Raw genomic sequence first — 23,547 nt, forward strand, 5'->3', positions numbered from 1 at the left:
GAAGGATCACCATCGAATTTCGGAACATTTGTCATAGACCTTATATCCCATTGATTTGGATATCCAGGAATATCGTTGACATCCAAATCAGGTTACATCTTATGTACATCCCAAGGAGCCATTTCCTTGAGTCTTGCATAGCAACCAAATGGGGAGTTGCCAAGGTGAAATTTAAAATGCCTTAAAAGATGCTTGCTTCACCCTACAAGCATTGAAACTTTGAAGCTCAACAAAGAACTAGGGATTCATTCTTCTAATGGAGTTGCCAGATGAGCAGATTTATCCTTCTCTATGGGATAAGCTCAACCACGAAAATGAAGCTAATACTTCAGATTACGAATACGTTAACTCAAATCCTCCCTGGCAACAGCGCTCAAAATGTTGCCTCAAAATATAGTAGGTCTTGTGAGGGGAGCTCCCAAAGCAAGAACTAGACTAAGGGACAACAATATGAGGTGTGGCCCACTGTCACCACAGCCACTACCTCCTACTCATTTGAGGACTTTCACCACTAGGGAAGCTTCCCTATAGTAGGTGACCTAGAAGGATATGTCAAGTACAAGGGATAAGGTGATAAGATAGGCTTATGGAGGACAAATATACCTAAGAACAAGGCTTAGCAAGCATAATAGGGCAATTCGCATCCTCCAATATGCCTAATTAGGGCACAATATGATGTAGGGCTTCAAAAATAGCAAGGAAAAAAGGTTCACCTAGAATCACAAGGCTAAGATATAGCTTACAAATAATGTATACCTTCAACCAATGGAACAAGTAGTCTTCAATAAGCCCCAAGTTGAAGCCTAGGGCAACTAGGACTTTTCTAGGGAAAAAGATTTTAACCCTAATATGGATGGATTAGCCACTAAAAGGAGTTAATTTTGAGAAAATCACCTTTCCTTGAAGTGTTGAACCCTTCTAAAGGCCAATGACTTCAACCATAGTTGAGATTCATGCCCTATCCCTATCTAGCGGCTTATTCTTGAGGGGCCGAAATCATATTTAAGGAGAGGAAATGAGGTTTAGGTGTAATTTCAAGGATGACCAACAAAGTGAAATGCATGAACAAGCCTTTATTACTCCAAAATGACATCTCCAAAGCCAAAGAAATAGCTCCAATAGCAAAATTCCACCAAAGATGACATATCCACAAGATACAAGCTAGGCTGAAATTCTCCAAGAGGGTCGAAATAGTCACAAGTGAAGATGATCAAATGAAGTATGTCTATCCTCTATTTATATGAGTAGAACTACTAATTATGCCTATAAATCCACTAAAACAAGTTTGATGCTAAAATGTACTTGGCTTACAAGCCAACCCATTAGCTTTGTCAAAATAGGCCTAAATTTTCCCACGGGTGTGAGTTGTAGCCTCTCTAATGCTGACATCATCCAAAATAGGTGCTCCAAATGCCATGTTCAAGGGTGATGAGGTGTCCAATAAGGTGTAGATGCTTGTGAAGTCTAAGATTTGAGGGTTGGCCCTCAAATTCACCACAATAACTCCTGTGGGGTCCCAAGATCCAACTGGGGTACCACAAAGTGGTCTCAATGGATCTCCAACCGTTAAATGAGGCCTCCACCTGTCTAGCATTGTAGCTTCCTCTGGTGCAACAAACCCTCCCTGGGCTCTCAATGTAAGGCCATCCTCATCTAGGCTCTAAATCAGCTCCTTCCCATCAAGTTGTGTCAAGGCTAAAGGGGCATGTTAGGCCCAATGGTGTCATCTTGAAGAATCCTCCAATATGGGTCAAAGTCAACCAACAACTTGGGTCCTAAAGGTGCTCTAGGACATATATCATCTAATAGTGTTGAAAGGAGGCTCTAGACTCTCAACACCTAAATTGTTTGTGCCAATGTACTCCCCTGAAGGGCTTGGATACATGTGGAGTGGGTACCCAAGCCTGGGATGCTAAACCCCCTGATAATAACAACATGAATTCTAGTGAAAGCAACTAGTCATTGGGGACGAAGGTCACTAATGCATGTAAGTGAACCAATCTTGAATGTTAAGGGCAGTATAATACTTCAAACAAGGATCCCTTTCCAAAATCAGGACCAAGATCTCGCAAAGGTGTTTTCTCCCTAGGTAGGGGTGGTTAAAGGTCAACTCTATTAGGTGCTTCCATCCCCTAAGGGGAAGTAACAATTCCCTAATCTACCCTTCAATTAATAGGTGTTAGTGAATAAAAATGTGGTAATGGAAGGGAGAATGTTTCATGTCCAAGTGTCATGGCCAATGGGGCCAGCTCATGGGGATGTCCCCATCCTGAGTGTCTAGATGTGAGGAGGGAGCATTTGTGGATGCATGAGTTACCAACTTGGCCTTGGTTTTACCACCCCTCTTGTGCGTCTTTTACTTATTCCTTGTATTACACCTTATAGTTCAAGAGTTAGAGCTTGCTTTGTATGATGTAGCACCTTTATTACACCTTTAAGATGAGTTAGTTATTGCTCATCAACGTTGGGACATGCAAGGGATCCTTCTTTACGTAATGGAGCATCATGTGCTCAAGAACTGGGTGATGACCATATGAGGTAAGTAGAGCTGATGCTACGCTTTTTCCCACGTGCTAATCTTCATGTCCCAGCCATCTTTTGCATTTTGATTTTTCTTTCTTTTGTTTTATTGTGGCCATGATATGCTCTTTCCTTTTCTTTTAGCTGCATCAACCTCCCAAGGCAAGGTTTCCAAACCCTACTCAAGGTATGTGAACATGTGAGCGCCAAATCCCTAAGAACCAATTACAAGTTGTACCCGAAGAATGGAGGTGAGATACAGGGCTTGTAATGTGAGATGAAAGGTGTTAATTATGATATATGGGAAGGTGTAACTACGCTACCTCAATCATGGTTTTCCAAGTAGTGCCCCTCCTATAACCCAAATGGCCTTAAGGGAGGTCCCACTGGACTAGGGTCAAAGATTAACCCCCCTGGTGAGGTGATAGAACAAGATTATGATCAAGGTTTGTCAATCTCCCAAATTTCCACATTATCCATACTAAATGCCCAAGAACAAACAAGTATAACCACTCGATTGCAAAATTATCAAAGTACCTTTTGAGTGGTATCCCACCTTCATCCAAGTGCTAATGTCAAATGGGTGAGAAGCACTTAGCTGATGGAAGTGGTGGAGGCACATGGTATATCATCAACTAATGGTGGTTGGCAGGGGCTATTGGCTATCTAGCTGACCAACTAGTTGTCAAAAGTAGGAGAAAAATCTTCTCTATGGGGTTACCCATTTTGGTGGGTAACAGGACCCTCCTTTAATTTTATGTATATTAAAGCAAATCCATGTGTTTGGTTAGAGCATGTTAATAATAGCCTAGCTATGCCTTCTTTCATACAAGTTCAAACACTCTCAATTGTTGAACCAAGCTCCATCGCCCAATTGATAAGCACTAGTCTTGGCAAGCCACTATCCCTTAATTCTAAGAATATTATAAACATATTTTTCTAAAGTTTCCCCCTTGCGTCGAAGCAGAGTTGGCCTAAAGTGAGAGGAAAAGTCGTTGTGGTGACAGTAGGAAATGTTTCTAAGTGTCTCTATGTTTGCACTTTATTTAGGCACTTGAATATATTTGAGTGCAGACTTGGGAGGAAAAGTCGTTGTGGTGACAATAGGAAATGTTTCTAAGTGTCTCTATGTTTGCACTTTATTTAGGCACTTGAATAATGTGATCCTCCTACGTTCTCCCCTAAAAAGATTGCAAAAAATGCTATAAAATCTACCCAAATTATGTGATCTTCAATGGTTGACGACCAACCTAGATAAAGTAAAGGTAATAACATTCAACAACTCAAATAATGCCTTTACAAACTACCATTTTTTTTTTCAAGAGGTTGAGATTACTACTATATACCCACTTGGGAATCTAGTTTTCAAGGCCTAGGTTTGGACTGAGGAAAGCACTCCACCCATGGAACACTAAGGTGTACGAGTCCCTTGCTCTCCTCAAGTGGCATGTTTCTAGAACCACTTCTTGGACATTATCCATAACGGATCTCATGGACTCTATCATTCGACCAACAATGCTTTAAGGTTCTTAAGTGTGAGGACCTAGCCTTCTTGAGTCAAGCTAGAAAAGGAGGACGAGTGTATATACCATCTTGCCCTGTTGTATCATCATGAGTAAGAGGATAATTCCTTGCAACATTGTTTAGGCAAAGATTGTAGCATGGTCTTTTACAGCGCGAGAACCATTTTTAGACTGATCTTGCTTATGCAAAATGTCCAACACTTTGCCAACTTGCCAACAAGTAGAGTACTATTATGTGTACCTTGCTCATTGTTCGTCAAAGGCCATGGCCTAAAGTAGACCCACTAGACAAGTTCTCGGTTGTTGGTTTGCAAAGGTTGTGGGTCTTCTCTAGTAGGTTGACATCACAATGAACCACCTCCCTCCTTTCAGGTTCACTCTTTGGGTGACCCTTGACATCTCCTACTAAATAAGATGGGGATGACCAAGATTATTAAAGCTGACTTCTATGGCCAATACATCTAAGTCATTTGGGTTGACCTCCTATAAGAATTGAGCCTGAAGATGGCCTTCTACGTTAAGTACTTCTTGGATTTCAAAGAAAACCTCATTGTTCGGCCCCCTTACAAGCTACAACACTAAACACGTTCTCAAGATCCCTTTGGGCCAATTTCGATGGATTCACATAGGCTTTGAGTGGAAGCTGAGCACATAATCCACAAGAGGACAAGCTTGCCTACTATGCCATATGCAAGAAACCAAGTCTAAGGATCATTTTGTTTTCCATGTCCTCTCTACTACAAGATATAGAGCTAGTTCTACTACCTCTTTAGGAATAACTACAACTCTCTATCTTTTTTTGATACCTGGATCAATCAGGTGAGTGAGGTAGCATATCTCCAATCTTCCGAACTTGGGCAACTTCCCCAACTAGACACCACTCGAACGATTAAATCCTTCTTCATGGTACTTCCAACAGGCAATGACACCTATGAGCAAGTAGACAACATTGCTCTACTAGGGCCCAACCCTAAGGGATCCCAGGGGCATCCTGCCCTACACTAGCAATAGCTATACATAGTTTCCAACTCAATTCTCAAGATGGCACTCACATCCTGACAGCAACAACAAACCCCTCCCTTGAGATATATCATAGCAAGATACACAATGAACTAGATATCTTCCAACCCTAGCAAACAGCATTCTATCATGAGTTTTTTTATCTTCAGCCTTAAATGCTAGGAGGGACACACATACAAAGGTGGATGACCTACAAGGGCATTGTATTCCCCTCCCCATCCTCAAACAACATGTGCAGATGACGCTAAGGTTTCTTTCCCATCCCCTACCTCCTATTGTTGCATCCTTCAGATTCTTTGGCTTCTTGCCTTGGTTGTTCATGAATTACTCTAGATTGTTCAACAACATTTTCTTTCTTTCCTAGCTATTAGTTTTTGCAAATTAGATTATAGATTTACTTTTCAATTTTGTATAGGAGTGGACTTTGCACTCCCACTGTATATTGAGACTATTGTGCTTAGAAATCCCATTTACCTCTTTGTGGTCACTTGTTAGACTATTAATAGAATTGTTTTATTTATGTCACATCAATTTCTTAGCAGAAATTAAAACTGACGGTTGATGAAGTAATTCACAGATTTAAAGTGTCTTTGTCAGTCAAAGTCAGTTTTCTACACACCAAATCACATAAAGACTACCCCCCCCAACCCCCTAAATGCTAGAAAATCACTAAGCCGAACTACAAAAGGAGCACACAATAGGTCCCTTCCCTAGTTTTTTTTAAAATGACAGTTTTGAGTGTTAACAATATCCAAGACAAAAACATTATCCTTTAATTTTAACAACATTGGACAGGCATAACATAGCTTCCAATTACCTATAGTACAAATACGTTTTGGTTTCCACAATCTGCATGTTGAACTTTGAAGTGAGGCCATGATGTGGATAAAAAACATTGTACCTCTATACTTTTATCTTTTGAGATTGATACCGAAGAATGTTTTGTTTTTTAATATCTAGATTACTGCAAGATTGAAAGCAAATATTGCCATTTATTCAAGGATTTAAGCATTCTTCTCTAGATATTATGATCAATCCTACAAAACCTGTATTATAAGGAAGCTATTCACCAACAAATGACACGTATTACAAGATAAGTCAATATTGAGATCCTTGCACATCTCCTTTTACTTCTAGCCATCTACTTCTACCCTGAGCTGGAAGAGGAACACAAAACTAGGAAATTTTCAATAGGGTCACGAAAACTGCCCCCTAACATGATCAATTGACAGCATATGCAAATCAGTAAATGTCTTCAATGGACTTCAAGATCGGTGAATATTACCATCATCATTTCTTACCATCTTCAAAACAAGGGGCTTCACCTTTGATCCTAGAAGAATGAAGTTCCATGTCAGGATTGCACAACTTCTGCCCACGTAATACAGGACACTTCCATGGGCATAAAATCTTCACCAAAAAACATTCTTAGAAAGGTCATGGGAATTTTATGGTGATCAATGACGATGCAAGAGACTCAACCATTATCTTCTACTTGACACAATTTCCTTTCTGGCAGTCATATGGCACTATATCGTTATAGCTTGTCCTTGTGTATTCTCTAATTTTTCCATTGAGTTTAGATATACTTTAGGCATTTTCTTCAAATATTGTACATAGTATATTTAACAGTCCCATTACCACTTTTTTGGTCAATTCTGGACATGAATATCAGTTCTTCCTTTTTCCTTTCTTATGCCCATAAAAGCTGTATATTCATGAAAATTCAACTAGAAATGTACAAGTTAATATCTTGACAGACACCAATCTCATACACACCTGGTAACCATGAGACAGATGACCACCATGTGGAAGATCAAGTGCCATGATACGATCATGGGGCTTCAACAAAGCAGTGTAAACTTGAAAATTAGCCGGAGAGCCTGACAAGGGTTGTACATTAACTGCAGCAGAATAAATAATAATCACTGAACTAGCTTATACTTCCAATGATTTCAAAAATACCGACGAGTGAGTCAATCATGATTCCCTTCTTGGATTGAAAATTTTTCACAAATTAGAATGCATTAAGACTGCCATCAAAATCACTACCATAGGTATCTTGCTCAATTGCTTAAACATCGTGCACAAAGGTTCAACAATTAAATATGCATAACCACATGTTGTACTTAAAGCCAATGTTGCAAACATCAGCATCAGGATAAAATATGCAACGATCTAGAAAACCAAAAAATCATAAAAATCGAGAAAATATCAGTAAAAATCAGCAAATATCAGCAAAATTAAGATGCCACCAAAATATCCATAAAAATCAGCGAACATTGGCTAGGCAAAAAAAATCACAATTTCGTAATTTTTTCACAATAAAATTGAGATGTTTGCAACACTGCTTAAAACAATTGACTCAACCAAAGACATTCAACTTTTCAAACATTCCCAAAGCTGCATATCTTGTTTTCAGTAAATGACAAAAGACTAACCTAAGTCACCAAACACGGGGATTCGGGATTCGTAGGATACGGGGATTCGAGTGTCGGATTCAGACATGTTGACCCCCCGGAACAGGACACGTAGGATTCGTTATATATAATTTTATTAATATATATATATATTAAAAATTAGATATTTCTTACACAAATTCTCATTAATGATACTCATAGTAACCTAATGTATTTGTTTACTGTACTTCCATCATGGAGAATGCCAAATTAGAGAGGCAACTCACTCAATTGATGGATGAAGGATAAATCCAAGCTAGTGTTTCTTTTTATGGTTCCTTGGATTTGCTAATTCCCAGTAAGGATGAATGGCAACAAGGCCAATACCTTTGTAGCTAAACGTTAATCTCTTATCGTTGCCTTTCTAATAAATTCTAAAGGAATTCATGTAGGTGTTGAATAGTGCTCATCCATCTAATCAATTCACCAAAAGCAAACATGCATATAGATGTGGACTTAGGCTAGACAGAGCTTTTGAGGACCTCAAGTATGATTTGTGTTCAACATTTGTATTCCTTGTCATATAATAACCTATTGAAATTGACATTGATAGTTCTTAGTTTGATGCAATATATCTAATAATTATTATTATTTTAAATAACTATTGTGTAGAATTGCATCCATTAGGATATCTGGGTTTGTCATATCCTATATATATGATAATCTTCTTGTTTGCATGTAATATGTTGTATCTTTTACATATATTGTATAATTTCTTTCCTTTTTAACCTTTGGACTATAATATTGCCTTTTTCCCCATGGCGTATTATGATATTGCAGGGTTATGTCACAAGTGGTATCGATGCAAGTCTGATTTCCTAGCTTGTGGTCAGTGGTCTCTTTGGCCAATAGCCACCCATAGTGAACTTTATTTTGTTTTGACAAGACGCTTCCTGTTATCATTGTGCAGCAAGCATATCCATCCCCATTATGGGAACATTACAATGGAATGCAGTTAACTTGCAACACTATAGAACGATCCATTTGGTTGTATTTATCTTGCTAAAGTCGCCCAAGCTTGCATGTGTACCTAAGTGGGTTTCATTTTTGGGGATTCGAATCCCAGAATCGTCCTAACGTTTCGTACGGACACGACGTGTCCCCTTCTGGGATTCGAATCCCCAGCGAATCGTGTCCGATTCGCAAGATTCGAACACGTGACCCCTTTTTAACAAATCCGGTTACTTAGCTCTTAACTTGAAGAACAATAGTCATTCTTTCAACACTGATGAACATGGATTTATGGATCTCAAAAACCTAGTGAATGGGAAACCATTAGATAAATTTTGTATCATGTAGAATATGCATCATGATTCATGACAACATCGAAAGAGGTAAAGCATATATTAAATGGCAGTGATCAATCTCTAAAATGCAAAAATTATATTTAGACAGACTCCTTGCAGCCGCATGAAACGGGAAATTGACATCTATATCTAACTCTAATTTGTGGAAGTGCTTAAATTTACTAAACTACACCCATCGACCTCCTTTTATAATCTCCAGTTGGGACTCCAACGACCAAGATTAAAACTTAATCGATGGCTGAGATCATCTCCAAGTCGATCCGAGTGGGTTTCTAGATAATTCACACCTTTCTAAATTAATAACTATTAATTAACCATTTTTCCTAAGTTAGACTTAGGAAAATTTTATTTATGGTCAATTAATTTAATTGAGCCATCTTTAGGTGGAATTTCCATAAACAATTTTTGGGCTTTGAAGAACTCCTATGTTCTAGCCTCTCCACAAACTTTCGAGATTAGAACACCTCCAATGCTACAAAAACTAACAACTGGTTGTTGATTGAATTGTTGCCACAGCTTGACTTGTTGACCTCAACAAAATTTTGGACAATGAGTCTACTATCCCAATGAGTATTCAGATCATAGTCATCAGCCCTAAAGTGACTCCCACCGAACTGAAGGAGATCCGCTAACTCAACTAATCTTCAACCTATTGTTGTGAATCTTAGATGAGATTCGTTGACTCCTATGATTCATTTGTAGTCCTAACTCAGTCTAAAGGCTCCTGTGCTACCAAGAGAGGTCATGGGGAGGATCTGGGATGACAACAGGAGGGGTCCGCAGCAATGTTGCACTAATCGTTATCGGGATAATATCGGCGCGAGGAAAAAATCGAAAAAAATCGTAATTATTGGGAAATAATCGAAAATAATCAAGAAAAAATTGTTTGGTACCAAAATATTCATTTTTTTCATTTTTTTCAATTTTTTTAATAGCTAAACCATTTACAACATAAAATAAATACATTAACACATAAATATGATAAAAGAACTAATATATAAGATGTTTAATATCATTTCTAGTGCTAAAATCACACATAACATTGAATCATGTCCTGAATAGTAAGTCCTAACTACTGAGTCCCAACTCAGCCTCAAAATATCAACAAAAAATATAATAATGTATCTCATCATGTCATAATGTCATATACAATAAAATGAAGAAAATAACTAAAGTCTAATCCTATTGATTTCCTCTGCCCCTCTTGCGAGAAAATGCCACAGCTTTCCCTTTCCCTCTAGTTGTAGATGCTGGTGCTGGTGGAGTTGGTAGTGCAGTCTGTCGTGCTCTAGAAGTTGAAGAACTAGAAGTAGGAGCTATAGGAGGTAGACCATGTCCTCTACTGGTGGCAGGGGTAGCCCGAGCAGGTGGTGTCACCTCCTCCTCCTGTTCCTCCTCCTCCTCCTCCTCCTCCCCCTCCACTACATCCTGCACTAACCAATCATCAGTAGACTCCATGAGAGGCCTCTCGACCTCAACCCTCCATGCAGCAGTGGTGTCAATCCCATCCAATGAGATGGCCTCCACATTAGGTGGCCTCTCAAGTTGCCTCACCCACAATCGAAGATTGTAGTAGACGTAGACCATGTCATTAAGTCGCTAGGACTCCAACCTGTACAAAGATCATGAAATAATAATTAATAATTATAAAAAAAAAAAAAATTGTTTAATGAATTCAAAAATTATTTGGAAATTTGCAATATTTTAAATGTTTAAGTGTTAACCTATTGTGCTTCTTGTTGTGTATTTTTTCAAATACACTCCAGTTGTGCTCACATCCTGAGGAGCTACATGTTTGGCTGAGGATGCGAATGGCAAGCTGTTGCAGAAGGGGTACCCTGCCACCATACATTCTCCACCATGCATCTACAACAAAATTACAAATAAAATTTTAAATAAACATAAGAAAATAATGGAATTTGAAGAGACAATGAAATTTGAAACAAAGTTAAAAACTAAAAAATACCTGGCACTTTAATCGTCCTATCAGTCACAGCCATGTCAAAGCCAAATGTGCCACCTGCCATCCTATATGTCTCAATTTCTTTAGAGATCTCTATACATTCTTCTGGATATCGCACCATCTTCTGGACACAGGATAAGAATCCATCCATGATCTCAGCATCAAACACAAACCCACAAGCATAAGAAAATGCGGGGTTCAGGAAAAACCCAGCAGCATGAATGGGACGATGGAGTGTGTTGTTCCATTGCTCATCAATCACTCCCCATAGGAGGAGTTGTCTCTGAAACCCATCATCTCCCTTATCATCATAGTAGGCCCGAATGGCTTCTTTGGCCCTGTCCATGGCCTCATACAAATAGCCCATTGTGGGCTTCTCACCATCAACCAACCGAAGAACCTTTACCAAAGGTTCAGTAACGGCGCACAATCCCTGCACTCTCGCCCAGAAGTCTTCCTAGTATGAAACTAGTCTGCATACGGCCTCTCCCTCTAGTTTGCGGCTCATTGGCAAAGCACGCCACTCCTCTAAAAGAAACATTCTCTTCACATCCCACATAGAATTCAAGAGGGATTGAAGAGATATGAAACTGGTGGAAAATCGTGTAATGGCGGGGCACACCAACTCTTTGTTGTTGGTGAATCTTCTCATCAAGCTAAGCACAGATGTATGGTTATATATAAATTTTGTAATGTTTTTGGATGAATCAACAATATCTTTGACAAAGGGAATTTTCCATATGTCCTCCAACATCAAATCAATACAGTGTGCAGCACAAGGTGTCCAAAATAAAGTAGGATGCATGTCCATAAGCATCCTGCCAGCAGCAACATAATTTGCAGCATTGTCCGTTATGACTTGGACAACATTTTCTGCACCCACCTCCAAAATAAACACATCTAGCAAATCACATAAAGTTCTTGCATCTTTGATTTGTGCAGATGCATCAATAGATTTGATAAACATAGTCCCCTTGGGACAACTAACCAAGAAGTTTATAAGGGTTCTCCCCTTTTGGTCAATCCAACCATCTGACATCACAGTGCATTCTGTTTGTGCCCATGATGCCCTAAAATCCTCCAATCTTTGGGTGCAGTCAAGCTTTTCATTTTGAAGAATCCGGCCTCTGAAATCATGATAAGAAGGGATTTTGTAACCTGGGCCAACACTTGCAATAGCATTAACAGCACGTTGGAAAAATGGATTATTCCTTACAATGCTGAAAGGAATATCACTCCAGAGGAGAAATTTTGCCAACAACTTGTCAGCTTGTTCTTTCTCAGTTCTTTTTATCATTGAACTGATAGATGGCTATGAACCAGGTGTGGTTCGAGGAACAAAAAATGATGTGGTAGCTACCGGATTAGTTGATGCTGCAGTAAAACCAGTGCCACTTGATTCAGCTGACTTTTTTAGTTGCCTCTTCATTTCTTCTTTGGCCTCTCTATTCTGGTCTAAAACTTCCAATGCTTTCATGGCTCTTCGGATGAGTTCAAGATTTGTTTTTGTGCAAGGCCCCACATCAAATCCAGGGATTTGTGCAAGGTGATACTTCAATCTGTACACCCCCCCCCCCCCCGACATAGGGTGGCCACACAACTTGCAACTCAAGTTTAGTCTATCATTCGGAGTTTTAGGTTCACCATATTCCCAGAAAGGATCCAATTTCCTTGGCATGTTTGTTTTTGAACTTTGAAGTTGAAAACTTGAATGGTGTTTCGGTGAAGTTGTGAACCTATGGGAAAATAAGGATTACAATTTAGTATTTACAAGTTACAAATTTACAATTTAGTATTTTAATTTTTACATTGTACAAAAACTAAAAAAAATTACATACATTTTAAGAAACCCCATTCCAGAATCCAAACCCAACCAAAAAAACAAAAAAAAAAATTACATTGGGCAAATTTCATAAACCCCATTCCAAACCCAAGTTACCCAACCAAAAACAATGTTTAAAAGCAATGAAAACAAAAAAAAAATGGCCCCCATACCAAGTTACCCAACCAAAAACAACGAAAAAATACAAAAACAATGTTTAAAAACAATGAAAACAAAAAAAAATTGGTCCCCATACCGTTTCTATGGAGATAATCGGTCTCCTCCTCTTGATTTTCTCCTCTAAGCACTTGAAAAATCTTCAAACCCTCTCCAAGCAATGTCTCCCAGCTCTCTCCAACGCTCCTCTGCCCTCCGCGCACCTGACTGTGCAAATGAATTGACAAAAAAACCAGATTCTCATTATAAAACCTCGCTGCCCTGACTGCTTGCGATAAAATCAGAAATTATCGCAATTTTTTGGAAAAAATCGCGATTATTTCAAAAAATCCGGGTAAAAAAAAATACTGGCGATAATATTGAATAAAACTCGCGATAATATCGGCGTAGGGAAATTATCGCGATATTAACAACACTGGTCCGCATCCCTAGATCTATTTAGTAAGCCCTTAATTCTGCTTAACCATCCCTTTGTAGCTCAATAAAGAGTGTCGTTGCCCTACAAATGGCACAAGATGACCTTCACTACCCTTATCTGCCCTTAATCAAACTACGCGCTTGTTGACCACTGGAGTGGCACCTGAGGATTATATTAAGACTCCATGCCCGAGGATGTACAAAAGGATACTTGTACCATCAGAGATCATCATACTACCAGAGTTTTTTTAACTCTACTTCTTCTTCTTATCATTTTCTGTTGTACCTAGATTCCACAAGCTCTATGGGGACGATGTAAAGTAATGCTAGTATGATGAGTTTAAGTCATGTAACAGGCCTAGGTTGTTGATTTGGGGTAGCATCAGATGTGCTCTCAGCCTCAAATTTTGCAAGGAGGCTTGGGTACATGTATTCCAAAGAACCCAAAGCGTTTTGGGAAATTCCACTAGAACACAAATTTATTAAAATAATTAATATTTTTTAAAGGAACCCTAAGTCTAAACTTTGCGGGTGTAACTTCTAGAAGAAGACAAGGATCAAGCTAAAATTATCTTAGCCATTGACTAGTTTTTAATTTGGGTTGTTGAATGTCAACAAGAAGATTATTTAAGGGAGCTTGAGGGTCATTTGGAAAACATAACGAGAGATCAAGAGATTGAATTTCTGAAGTGAGAAGTTCTCAGGAGGAAATTATGATCTAGGAGATTTAGTGCAATTGAGGGGCAGGGATAGTTGGGGGCTCGAAACTTCTCTACAAGGCAAGACGTTTCCTAGTTGAGCTGATGCAAAGCCTTAGAAAACTAGACACAGGGCCACGCAGTTACTGTGTAGGGGCAGTGCAGTTGTAGCCGGGGACAGTTGATTCAGTTGTCGGAACAGCTGGGATTTGCCAGGTAGAGTGAGGTAATCTCACAATTCTTCTCTGCCAGTTGTATTTCTATGTCACTGGATTGTCGGGAGGGCATCCAGACTTGTATTCAGAAACTACTGCTTAATAATATAAAACCCTCAAAGTTGTTGCACCTGTTTTCCCGCATTGGGTTTTTCCGAGGATATTTGTCCAAAAATAACGATGTCAATTGTGTTGTATTTTCTTCCTTACTCAATCTCTTGTTTCCGCATAGTATTTAATTAAGTGAAGGTTGTAGCATATGTATTATGATATTTGTCGTAGGAAACAACAAGTAATTTGTTTAAAGGAATTTAACAAATAGGAGTAATATCATCAGTTGTTGCAGTAAGGATTTTGGTTTCAGGAATTTTCAAATGGTATCGGAGCTGCAAGTGAAGCAAGAAGAGCAAAGCCAGTAGATCTAGCGTTGAGCAGAAGAGGGAGTTCGAAAAAGCTGCAGGAGGCAGCAGTTAGAACCCCAAAAGGTTTTCTCAGTTCTTAGCTGGAGGACTGAAATTTCGAGGCAATCTCTCTCCGAGAGAGTCGACGGAGAGAAGGGCTTCCAAATCGAATTTTTGTCGAGGCAGAGGGAGCAACGCTAAAGCCTCAGCGTGAGGAGAGTTGGTGGGATGCAAATTTTTCTGCAGGCAGTTTATTGGGTAGAAGATCGTCAAAAGAAAGGGAAGAAGCACGGACGAGAGAATTTCTAACTCAAAGAATTCCTAGCCAAGGAATTTGAATTCTCTAGAGCTGAGCAGTAGTAAGGGGCAGTAGTTTTACTAGATCCAGCAGGGAGTGCGTAGGCTAGCCCAGCGGCAACACAAAGGAGAGAGGAGGTCATTCAACTTTTTATTTTTGGCAGATATGGCAACCAGTGGCTTGAGGGATCAAGACAAGTTGGACGGAGCATCCAACTATGTCATCTGGAAGGCTAGAATGGCATTCCTTCTAGATGAGCATGCCCTGAAGACATATGTCGACAGCATGGTGGCTGAACCAACAGATCCAGATCCACTAAAGAAGTACAAGGTAGAGATGGCGAAGGCCAAGAGGATGATCATGGATGGAGTCAAGGATCACATGGTGTGTCACATTGCTAGCAGAGAGACTGCTACGGAGATGTGGGATGCCTTGGCCACGTTATATCAAGGATCTTCCGAGCAACGGAAGATGTACTTAGAGTAGAAGCTGAGATTTGCTCAGATGCAGAAGGGGGGGCGTGTGGATCCATTCCTCACGAAGCTGAAGGAAACCCATGATGAGTTGTATGTTGTGGGGCATACACCTCAAGATTCAAAGTTGGTTAGACTGGCCCTCAATTCTATCTCAAATCAGTGGCAAGTCTTTGTCCAGAGTATCCTAGGCAAAGTAGCATTGTCGAATTGGGATGAGATGTGGGCAGTTGTAAAACAAGAGGAGCTGAGGAGAGACCTAGTCAAGGTCAAACTTGACGGAAGCAACAGCAACAGTGGGTCGAAGCCCAAGGAGGAGGAGGATAATGCATCCCTTGCATCGAACAGACAGCAGGAGCAGCGGAGACGTAAGAAGGACATCTCGAAGATCAAGTGTTTCAGGTGTGGTGAGATGGGTCACTACGCCACTCAGTGTCCTCTCAAGAAGAAGGACAAGGATGAGAAACACGATCCGAAGGTTGCACCCGCAAAGATCGAAGAGGAGGAGTTCGCCATGACAGTCGAGATACCTCCAGGAGGGAGGTGGGTTGATTTGGAGTTGTAGTTCGAAAGAGCTACAGATGGGCAGGATCCTTGAGGAGCCCACCTCTTGGATCAATACCTTGCTACGGGAGCCCAAATCAGGAGTAGCAGGATGGACTAGTGTCGGATGGTGCCATTGAGTGTCGAGGAGACAGTCGTAGTGGCTAGGAGCGCCAGACACTAAACAGTGCAAACCAGAGTTGACAGCAGTACAGATGGCATAGAGCAGAGGTCAACAGCAGTGCAGTAGATTCAGAGTGTCAATGCAGAGACTAGCAGCAGTCGAGCTTCAACATTCACATGGTATCATACTGAACACAGTTAGTTCAGTAATTTGGGATGTTTTTTCGTTGTTGATAGAGTAGCAGCAATAGTTTGCAGTGCAGTGGCAGTTGGCAGTGGCAGTGCTAGCAGCAGCACAAATGCAACACTTGAAAGGGAGTTGTAGTACGGATGCAGTGTTGATAGTGGCAGTGTCAGCAACAGTACAATTATAGCAGTAGCGCAGTAGTTGGTGGACAGCATGTCAGACATCAACAGCGCAAAGGACAATGCTTCAGAGTCAAAGCAGTATGTAGCAACGTATTTTGCTAGAGCACATTCCTTATTAAGAGGGAGTGTTGATTTGGGGTAGCATTGAATGTGCTCTAAGCCTCAAATTTTGCAGGGAGGCTTGGGCACATGTATTCCAAAGAACCCAGAAAGTGTTTTGGGAAATTTCACCCAGAGGCAATTTTATTAAAATAATTAACATTTTTTAATGGGACCCTAAGTCTAAACTTAGGAAATTAAAAATATTAATGGGTATTAATCTAATTGTGGGTGTAACCTCTAGAAGAAGACAAGGATCAAGCTAAAATGATCTTAGCCATTGATTAGCTTTTAATCTGGGCCGTTGAATGTCAACGAGAGGATTAGTTAAGGGAGCTTGAGAGTCATTTGGAAAACATACCGAGAGATCAAGAGATCAAATTTCTGAAGTGAGAAGTTCTCAAGAGGAAATTATGATCGAGGAGATTTCTTGCAGTTGAGGGGCAGGGATAGTTGGGTTGGAGTATCTTCTCCAGAGCCCAGGATACGCAGCAGAGAGAGGCAGAGAGACACCAGAGAGCTTGACGTTGAGCCAGAAGGTCTCACACAGAGGCAGCTCAATCACCCACGCATAAGTTCGAGTTTTGCAAAGGAGTTGACATTTCTGAGCTGGGAGGGTTGGAAACTGCTCCAGAAGGCAAGACGTTTCCCAGTTGAGCTGACGCAGAGCCTCAGAGAGCTCCACGCAGGCCCATGTAGTTATTGCGTAGAGTTAGCGTAGTTGTAGTCGGGAACAGTTGATTCAGCTGCTGGAACAGCTGGGATTTGCCAGGTAGAGTGAGGTAATCTCACAATTCTTCTTTGCCAGTTGTATTTCTCTGTAACCTGATTGTTGGGAGGGCATCCAGAGTTGTATTCAGAAACAACTTCTTAATAATATAAAACCCTCAGAGTTGTTGCACCGGTTTTTCCGCATTGAGTTTTTCTGGGCACATTTGTCCAAAAATAATGGTGCCAATTGTGTTGTATTTTCTTTCTTGCTCAGACTCTTGTTTCTGCATAATATTTAATTAAGTGAAGGTTGCAATGTATGTATTACGATATTTGCCATAGGAAACAGCAAGTAGTTTGTTTAAAGCTAAGTCACTTGACACGGGGATTCGGGATTCAACGAATACGGGGATTCAAGTGTCGGATACGGACACATTCGGATTCGGATACGTTATATATTATTTTATTAAAATATAGATATATATATATATATATATATATATATATATATATTAAAAATTAGATATTTCTTACACAAATTCTCATTCATGATACAAATTCATTGATTCAAACATAGATCTTCATCTAGATGTAAGTTTTACAAAGTAACATTATGCATACAAAATTACAAATACAATTGTGACATAAATGATAAATTATAAATTATAAATTTATAATACATATTCAATTCATCAATGATCCAATAGGAGAAAGACAAGATAGTAAGATAAAGATATTGTAGTTTTCTCATTAAGTCATCAAAATCAAAATGTGTTACTGTTTACATAGGTAGTGCAATGCCAATGGAAAATAGAAATAGCAAATACAAAACAACTACAACTACAAGTCTACAAGTATACAAGCCTCAAGGCAGTAGGTAGCTCATGACTCATGAGTCATCAATCCTCATAGTCATCATCAAAATCAACATCACTGTCCTCATCATCATGGTCACCACTGCTCTCCTCTGCTGCATCCTCCTCCTTTGTATCCGAAGTCATCTTTGCATATGCTGGTGTGGAGGATGACCCCTCCATAGTATCACCATCATCAAATCTGATAGGCTCTACCACTTACTAGTTGCTTGAATCTCCTTAAAAATGCTCCCACACCCTTTACTCCTTGCTCCCAAACACCCACAACAAACTAAACAAGTGAATGTGCAAATAGAATGGAGAAATACAATCTTATAACATCGCACGGGTTCTTGATTTCTAGATTTTAAGTGTCCCGATCAGGACACGTTCCGGATTCGAAGTGTCCTGATCAGGACATGTTCCGGATTCGAAGTGTCCCAATTGGACACGACGTGTCCCGATTTTCGAACACGAATCCTCCCGAATCGTGTCTGATTTGCCGGATTCGAGACACGTAGGACTTTGGGGACGAATCCGGTTTCATAGGTTTAAAGGAATTTAACCAATAGGAGTAATATCATCAGTTGTTGCAGTAGGGATTCCGGTTTCATGAATTTTCACATAGGTAGCTTGGGACCTTGTCATCAAGTGAGTATTACTCTAGGAGGTTTTTTTTATTTGGTTAATTATCATCTCCTTACCAGGACTTAATAATTATTTGAGTTTTTTCCTCCAAAGATACCCCATCCCGCAGTACAGCTTGATGGTGAGGCCTTGGGTGAGTCCTAATGTCTAGAGTCATTGTCTATTACCATACTAGATCACTCGTAAAGTTTCATGGAATTTGGTTAGGTTTAGGGGGTCATTTTTTTATTTTTTTAATTTCCCACAGGGCAGAAATTGGAATAAATTTTGTATCTGAAATGTAATAAGTGATGTCTAGAGAAATTGTATGGGGTATGAGTAAAAAAAATTACACCTCTCACCCTCAACTTTCAATTAGGACACACTTTGAAGGGTTAGAAATGTGTTCTAGACCCTCAAAACCCATTTTTCCTAAGTTTAGTGTGAAATCTGGCAATAAATTAAACCAGAAATAAATTAAAGAGAGAAATACATTGCTCCATGTGACAAAATGATATGGAAATGACTTGGAAATTATCTCAAGTCAAAGGAATGAGTCAAAGGACAAGTTGGAGGATGATTTGACATCTTGCATCATAAATACATGGCACACTCAAAGAAATCAAATTTCTTAACATAAATGCAGCAGCTTTTGACTAGGAAATTTGAATTTGTGGAGTTAACGCACATTTGGGAGGATTTTGGAGAATATTTGGCAGAGATGTTTATGGGAAATTGTCTCCGCATTGGTTCCCACCCATATACACTTGTCATTTCATCATGGAATTTGATTTTTCTTGAGGGATTCTTAATGCCACTTGGGAAATTCGGATTTGCAAGAAGGTGCTTTGGGATTGTCACCCACTTGTTTTGGGATTGTCACAATTTTCCTTGGGATTGGCTCCCAAGCTTCTATATAATAAGAGTTTTGTTTTCTCACTATGTAATCTTTGCAACGAGCTATAGTGCTTGGGATAGCTCTGCTTCTATGTACTTGTGTTCTTCATATGTATAAAAAGACTTTGGGGTTCATTCATGGTTGTTATTTGTTAAATTATGGTATGTTCTATGCTTAGCGCAGTTTACTTATTTTCTTCTTATTAGCCACTGATTAACAATCACATATACATTAAGTAAAGTGCAGATAGAACATTAAACGATCGACAGAAAACAAGCCAAGACAAGAGACACAAAATGTGGTGGCTAACCAGGGACAAACCCCAATGTGGGGAAACCCTTTGATCAAATCTTCTTTTATCTTCAATAGTTCAGCAGAGAGAAATAGTACAAAATCATAATTCTGTAATTTTATATCAGTAGCAGCAAACCCTAGATTAGCAAAGTCAAACTTGGTCAAATGAGTTGAAATTGACCTCCAATATGCTTGGTCAATTTCCGGTCAACTAGCCCTCGAACAGCTTGAAGAAACAACCCTTGAACAGCCCCAAAAACATAGTCAAATTGTTGTTGACTGAAGTCACCCTGCTGCCCAAAACTAGGGCAATCAACGCTAGTCAAACATGTGGACGAATTGCCTCGATTTTTGTTCCAAAATCTGCGACCTGCCTAGAAGAGGCAGCCACACCAAAACCGCACCCTTGATGAGTCAATGCTTGGTCAACGCAAGTCAAAGAGACCTTCAACAGCTTCTGCGTCCTCCTTTCAGCGTCCTCCTTCTTCCCATGTGTGAGCTGCTCCTTATATAACCCAAAGCTAAGGAGAGAGAGAGAAGAATGAGTGAGATGAGATGGTGAGGAAATGAGTCAACCTCTCTTGTATTTATATGATTCACTGGGCATGTGTGCCACACATTTAACTGCTGGCCGACCTTGACAATTTGTCAAGTAAATACAAATAAATTCATATCTCCATAAATAATTGTTGGAATCGGATGATCTTTAGATCAATCCTACATCTCTCGACAAGAGGAATCTAGGAAAAATATCAGCTGCCATAAATGAGGTGACCCACATGGAGTTTGGCCCTAGTTTCCAATTTTAACACTCCCTCTCAACTAGGGAGAACTCCATCTGCAATCCATCTGACCGTCGCTACTATCCCAACCATCAAATGCACTGCCCTGCACTGCTTGGCCCTGCTCTGCTCTGCTTTGCTCGAACTATGAAGAAGAAGAAATGATCGAGGATGTATCATACCATCCTCCACTGACCCGAAGTCAGTCTCAGAGTGTGTCATACCACTCTCACTGATCCCAGATCAATGGAGGTCATCCTAGCATAGGGAGTACAATAGATACAACGATGTGTCCATCGATAGTACTACTATGCTCCCTAACCCCATTTCCCTGCTCATTGATCAGATGAGAAGTACTTCCCATGAGTCCCAGACTGCATGGGTAGGATGCCTCGATAGGAGAACGAATCATCATGTCCAACAGTCGCAACATGAGAACTAATCATCCTAATCCCACATGAGAACTAATCATCCTGTTCCACAGTCGCCACGTAGAACTAATCGTCCTAGCCCACAGGAGAACTAATCATCCTGTCCTACAGTCGCCACAGGGTGTCACAGGGAAAAGTTGAACCTTTCACCCTGTACATAGTGCACCACCAGGGGATGGTGAGTCGCCCTGTGGTCGCATGTCGCTCCAAGAAGTACCCCGTGCCCCCCTGGAGCTCCCAGAGCTCAATACATTATACTCGACCCTCATAACAGGATCTCTGAACAACACCAAGTCGTTCTCGAAAAGTCAAGAATTTGACCTTTCCGAGGGACTTCGTCAAAATGTCGGCAACCTATTCATCTGTACCGAATATAGTGGTACCTGAAATTGATATGCTTGGAGCGATCATGAAATACAAGATTCTCTGATAAACAAATCCTGCTCTAGTTATCACACAAGATCACGTGGTATCCAATGTAAATCCAAATAGCTCACTAAAGAGCTTTCGCAACCAGACCGCCTCACAAGAGGCCATACTAGCAGCAATGTACTCTGCCTCGACGGTGCTCAAAGCCACCGAATTTTGCTTCCTGCTCATCCAAGATATCGAGGCAGATCCCAAAGATAAACAGCGCCCAGAAGTGCTCTTTCGGTCCACCATACTGCCTGCCCAATCATCATCGGTATATCCATGTAGTCTCACATCTCCGGCAATGTATCTCAACCCATAAGTGATTGTGCCACAAAGATATCTCAACAGATTCTTGGCACCAATCCAATGTGAGTGGTGAGACTCAACCATATGTTGACTCAAAGTGTTGACTACAAACCATATATCCGGACGAGAGTTCACCAAGAACATCAATGCTCCGATGAGTTGACGATACTCAATAGCATTTCGTAAAACGGGTTCAGCAGCACTACCACTTAACTTCTTGAAGTCAAGCTCCATCGGGGTAATCACGGGCTTGCAGTCCACCATACCGAATCTCTCTAATATCTTCACCACATATTTTCCTTGAGATAGGAAAATCTCCCTAACCTAGGAGATAGCTTAAACGGAGAGAGTTGGGAATAGGTGACAACCCCTTCTCTTTAATTTTCCACCACCCACATGTTGATTTGGGGTAGCATTGGACGTGCTCTAGGCCTCAAATTTCGCAGGGGCACATGTATTCCAAAGAACCCAAAAAGCATTTCGTGAAATTCCACCTAGTGATGCAGGAGCATCAAGCACTTAGCCAGCAATGTGACATCTTGGTCACATGTTGTGGCTAGTTAAAAATATATTAGACTAGAAATAGTTTAAATAATATATTTTATTAAATTTGCTATTTATTTTAGGAGAATTGTAGTTGTTTAATTAAATACGGCATAATAATAGAGTTGGTTTCTTTCCCTGCGTGGAATAGAACCAAAATAGGGAAAATGCTAAATAATAGGGGGTATTAGTTTGTTGAGAAACTCTAGAAGAAATCTATTCTGAGAAGAATAGTTTCTCATATTTGTATAAATTAGAGAAAGGTTGAAGGTGTGGGGGGAGTTTTAAGTGTGTGATCTTGGAGAGCGAGAGCTCAGAAAATTGTGAAAAAAAACTGTGTTGTGTGTAATAGAGGTGGTTTTTTTTTATACAAATGGAATAAATGCAGGGACTCTGTTTTATAAATAAGTTCACATTGTGTGCGGCGATGTATGCGAAACTGGAAAAGTTTGTGTGTTGAATTCTGTGATTGAATGTGATTGCGTTTTAGTTTTAATATTAAAGATCTTGTAAATGTTACCGGGGAGAGATTGGGTCCGAGGCGTCGAATCAAGCGTGGGTCACTTTTGGTGAACCAGCAATTGGGCTTGCCGAATCCGATTTCGGATAGGAATTCTAAAACGCAGAGTTGAGAATAGTTGAAACATGATCTCCGATCTCCGATTGGATCGGATCGGAACACCGGAATTTTGCAACCACAGATTCCTGAGATCGCACATCGGAGTTTGATTGGGGTGTTAGATGTGGTAATGAACGATATATCTATATGTTTGTGTGACCGCCGATTGTAGAAAATGCGTTGTAATGCGTTTCGGATATCGGTCAATCGATATGCACAAATATTATAACCGTGTCATTTGACGAATGCGAGTATATCGCATCGGGATTGGGTCAATTGAAAGCAATTGGCGTTTCTGACTCGATCGGGCCGGAATCTATGGAGCAGTGCAATGATAACGCATGTTGACTTCAGTTTGAATCGGATCGGGTTGTTTGGCGTTTTCCAGTGCGCAATTGGTATATGTGTGTTAACTGTTGATGCGTGGTTCCATGCGATGTAGATCGCCCTAAATCGATTGTTATGCAGATGGTTCCCTTTGCAGATATAGCGCCGAGAGCGAACCTGCCCTCACTAATTCTTGCGTCCCCATCTCTGTTATGATCGGAGTTGTCCATGGTGTGCATATGTTCATCGACTTCGAAGTGGATGGAACTGTTCAATCGATTAATTTGTCAGCGCAGTGTTTACATGAAGGTTGC

General features: G+C 40.2%; 1 protein-coding gene across 1 annotated transcript in view; it reads right to left on the reverse strand.

The window, feature by feature from the left end:
* The window catches only part of LOC149258285 (serine hydroxymethyltransferase, mitochondrial-like), a 139,439-nt gene that overhangs the window by 47,424 nt on the left and 68,468 nt on the right, over nucleotides 1-23,547 (reverse strand). The window contains exon 6 of the mRNA XM_089409150.1: nucleotides 6,843-6,967. Coding sequence (XP_089265276.1) covers nucleotides 6,843-6,967 — 125 coding nt within the window. The remainder of the gene's footprint in view (nucleotides 1-6,842; nucleotides 6,968-23,547) is intronic.

The sequence above is a fragment of the Pinus tabuliformis genome, chromosome 6 (assembly GCF_031772625.1).
Source record: "Pinus tabuliformis cultivar Carrire ecotype Pingquan chromosome 6, CPIR1, whole genome shotgun sequence".
Classification (NCBI taxonomy): Eukaryota; Viridiplantae; Streptophyta; class Pinopsida; order Pinales; family Pinaceae; genus Pinus; species Pinus tabuliformis.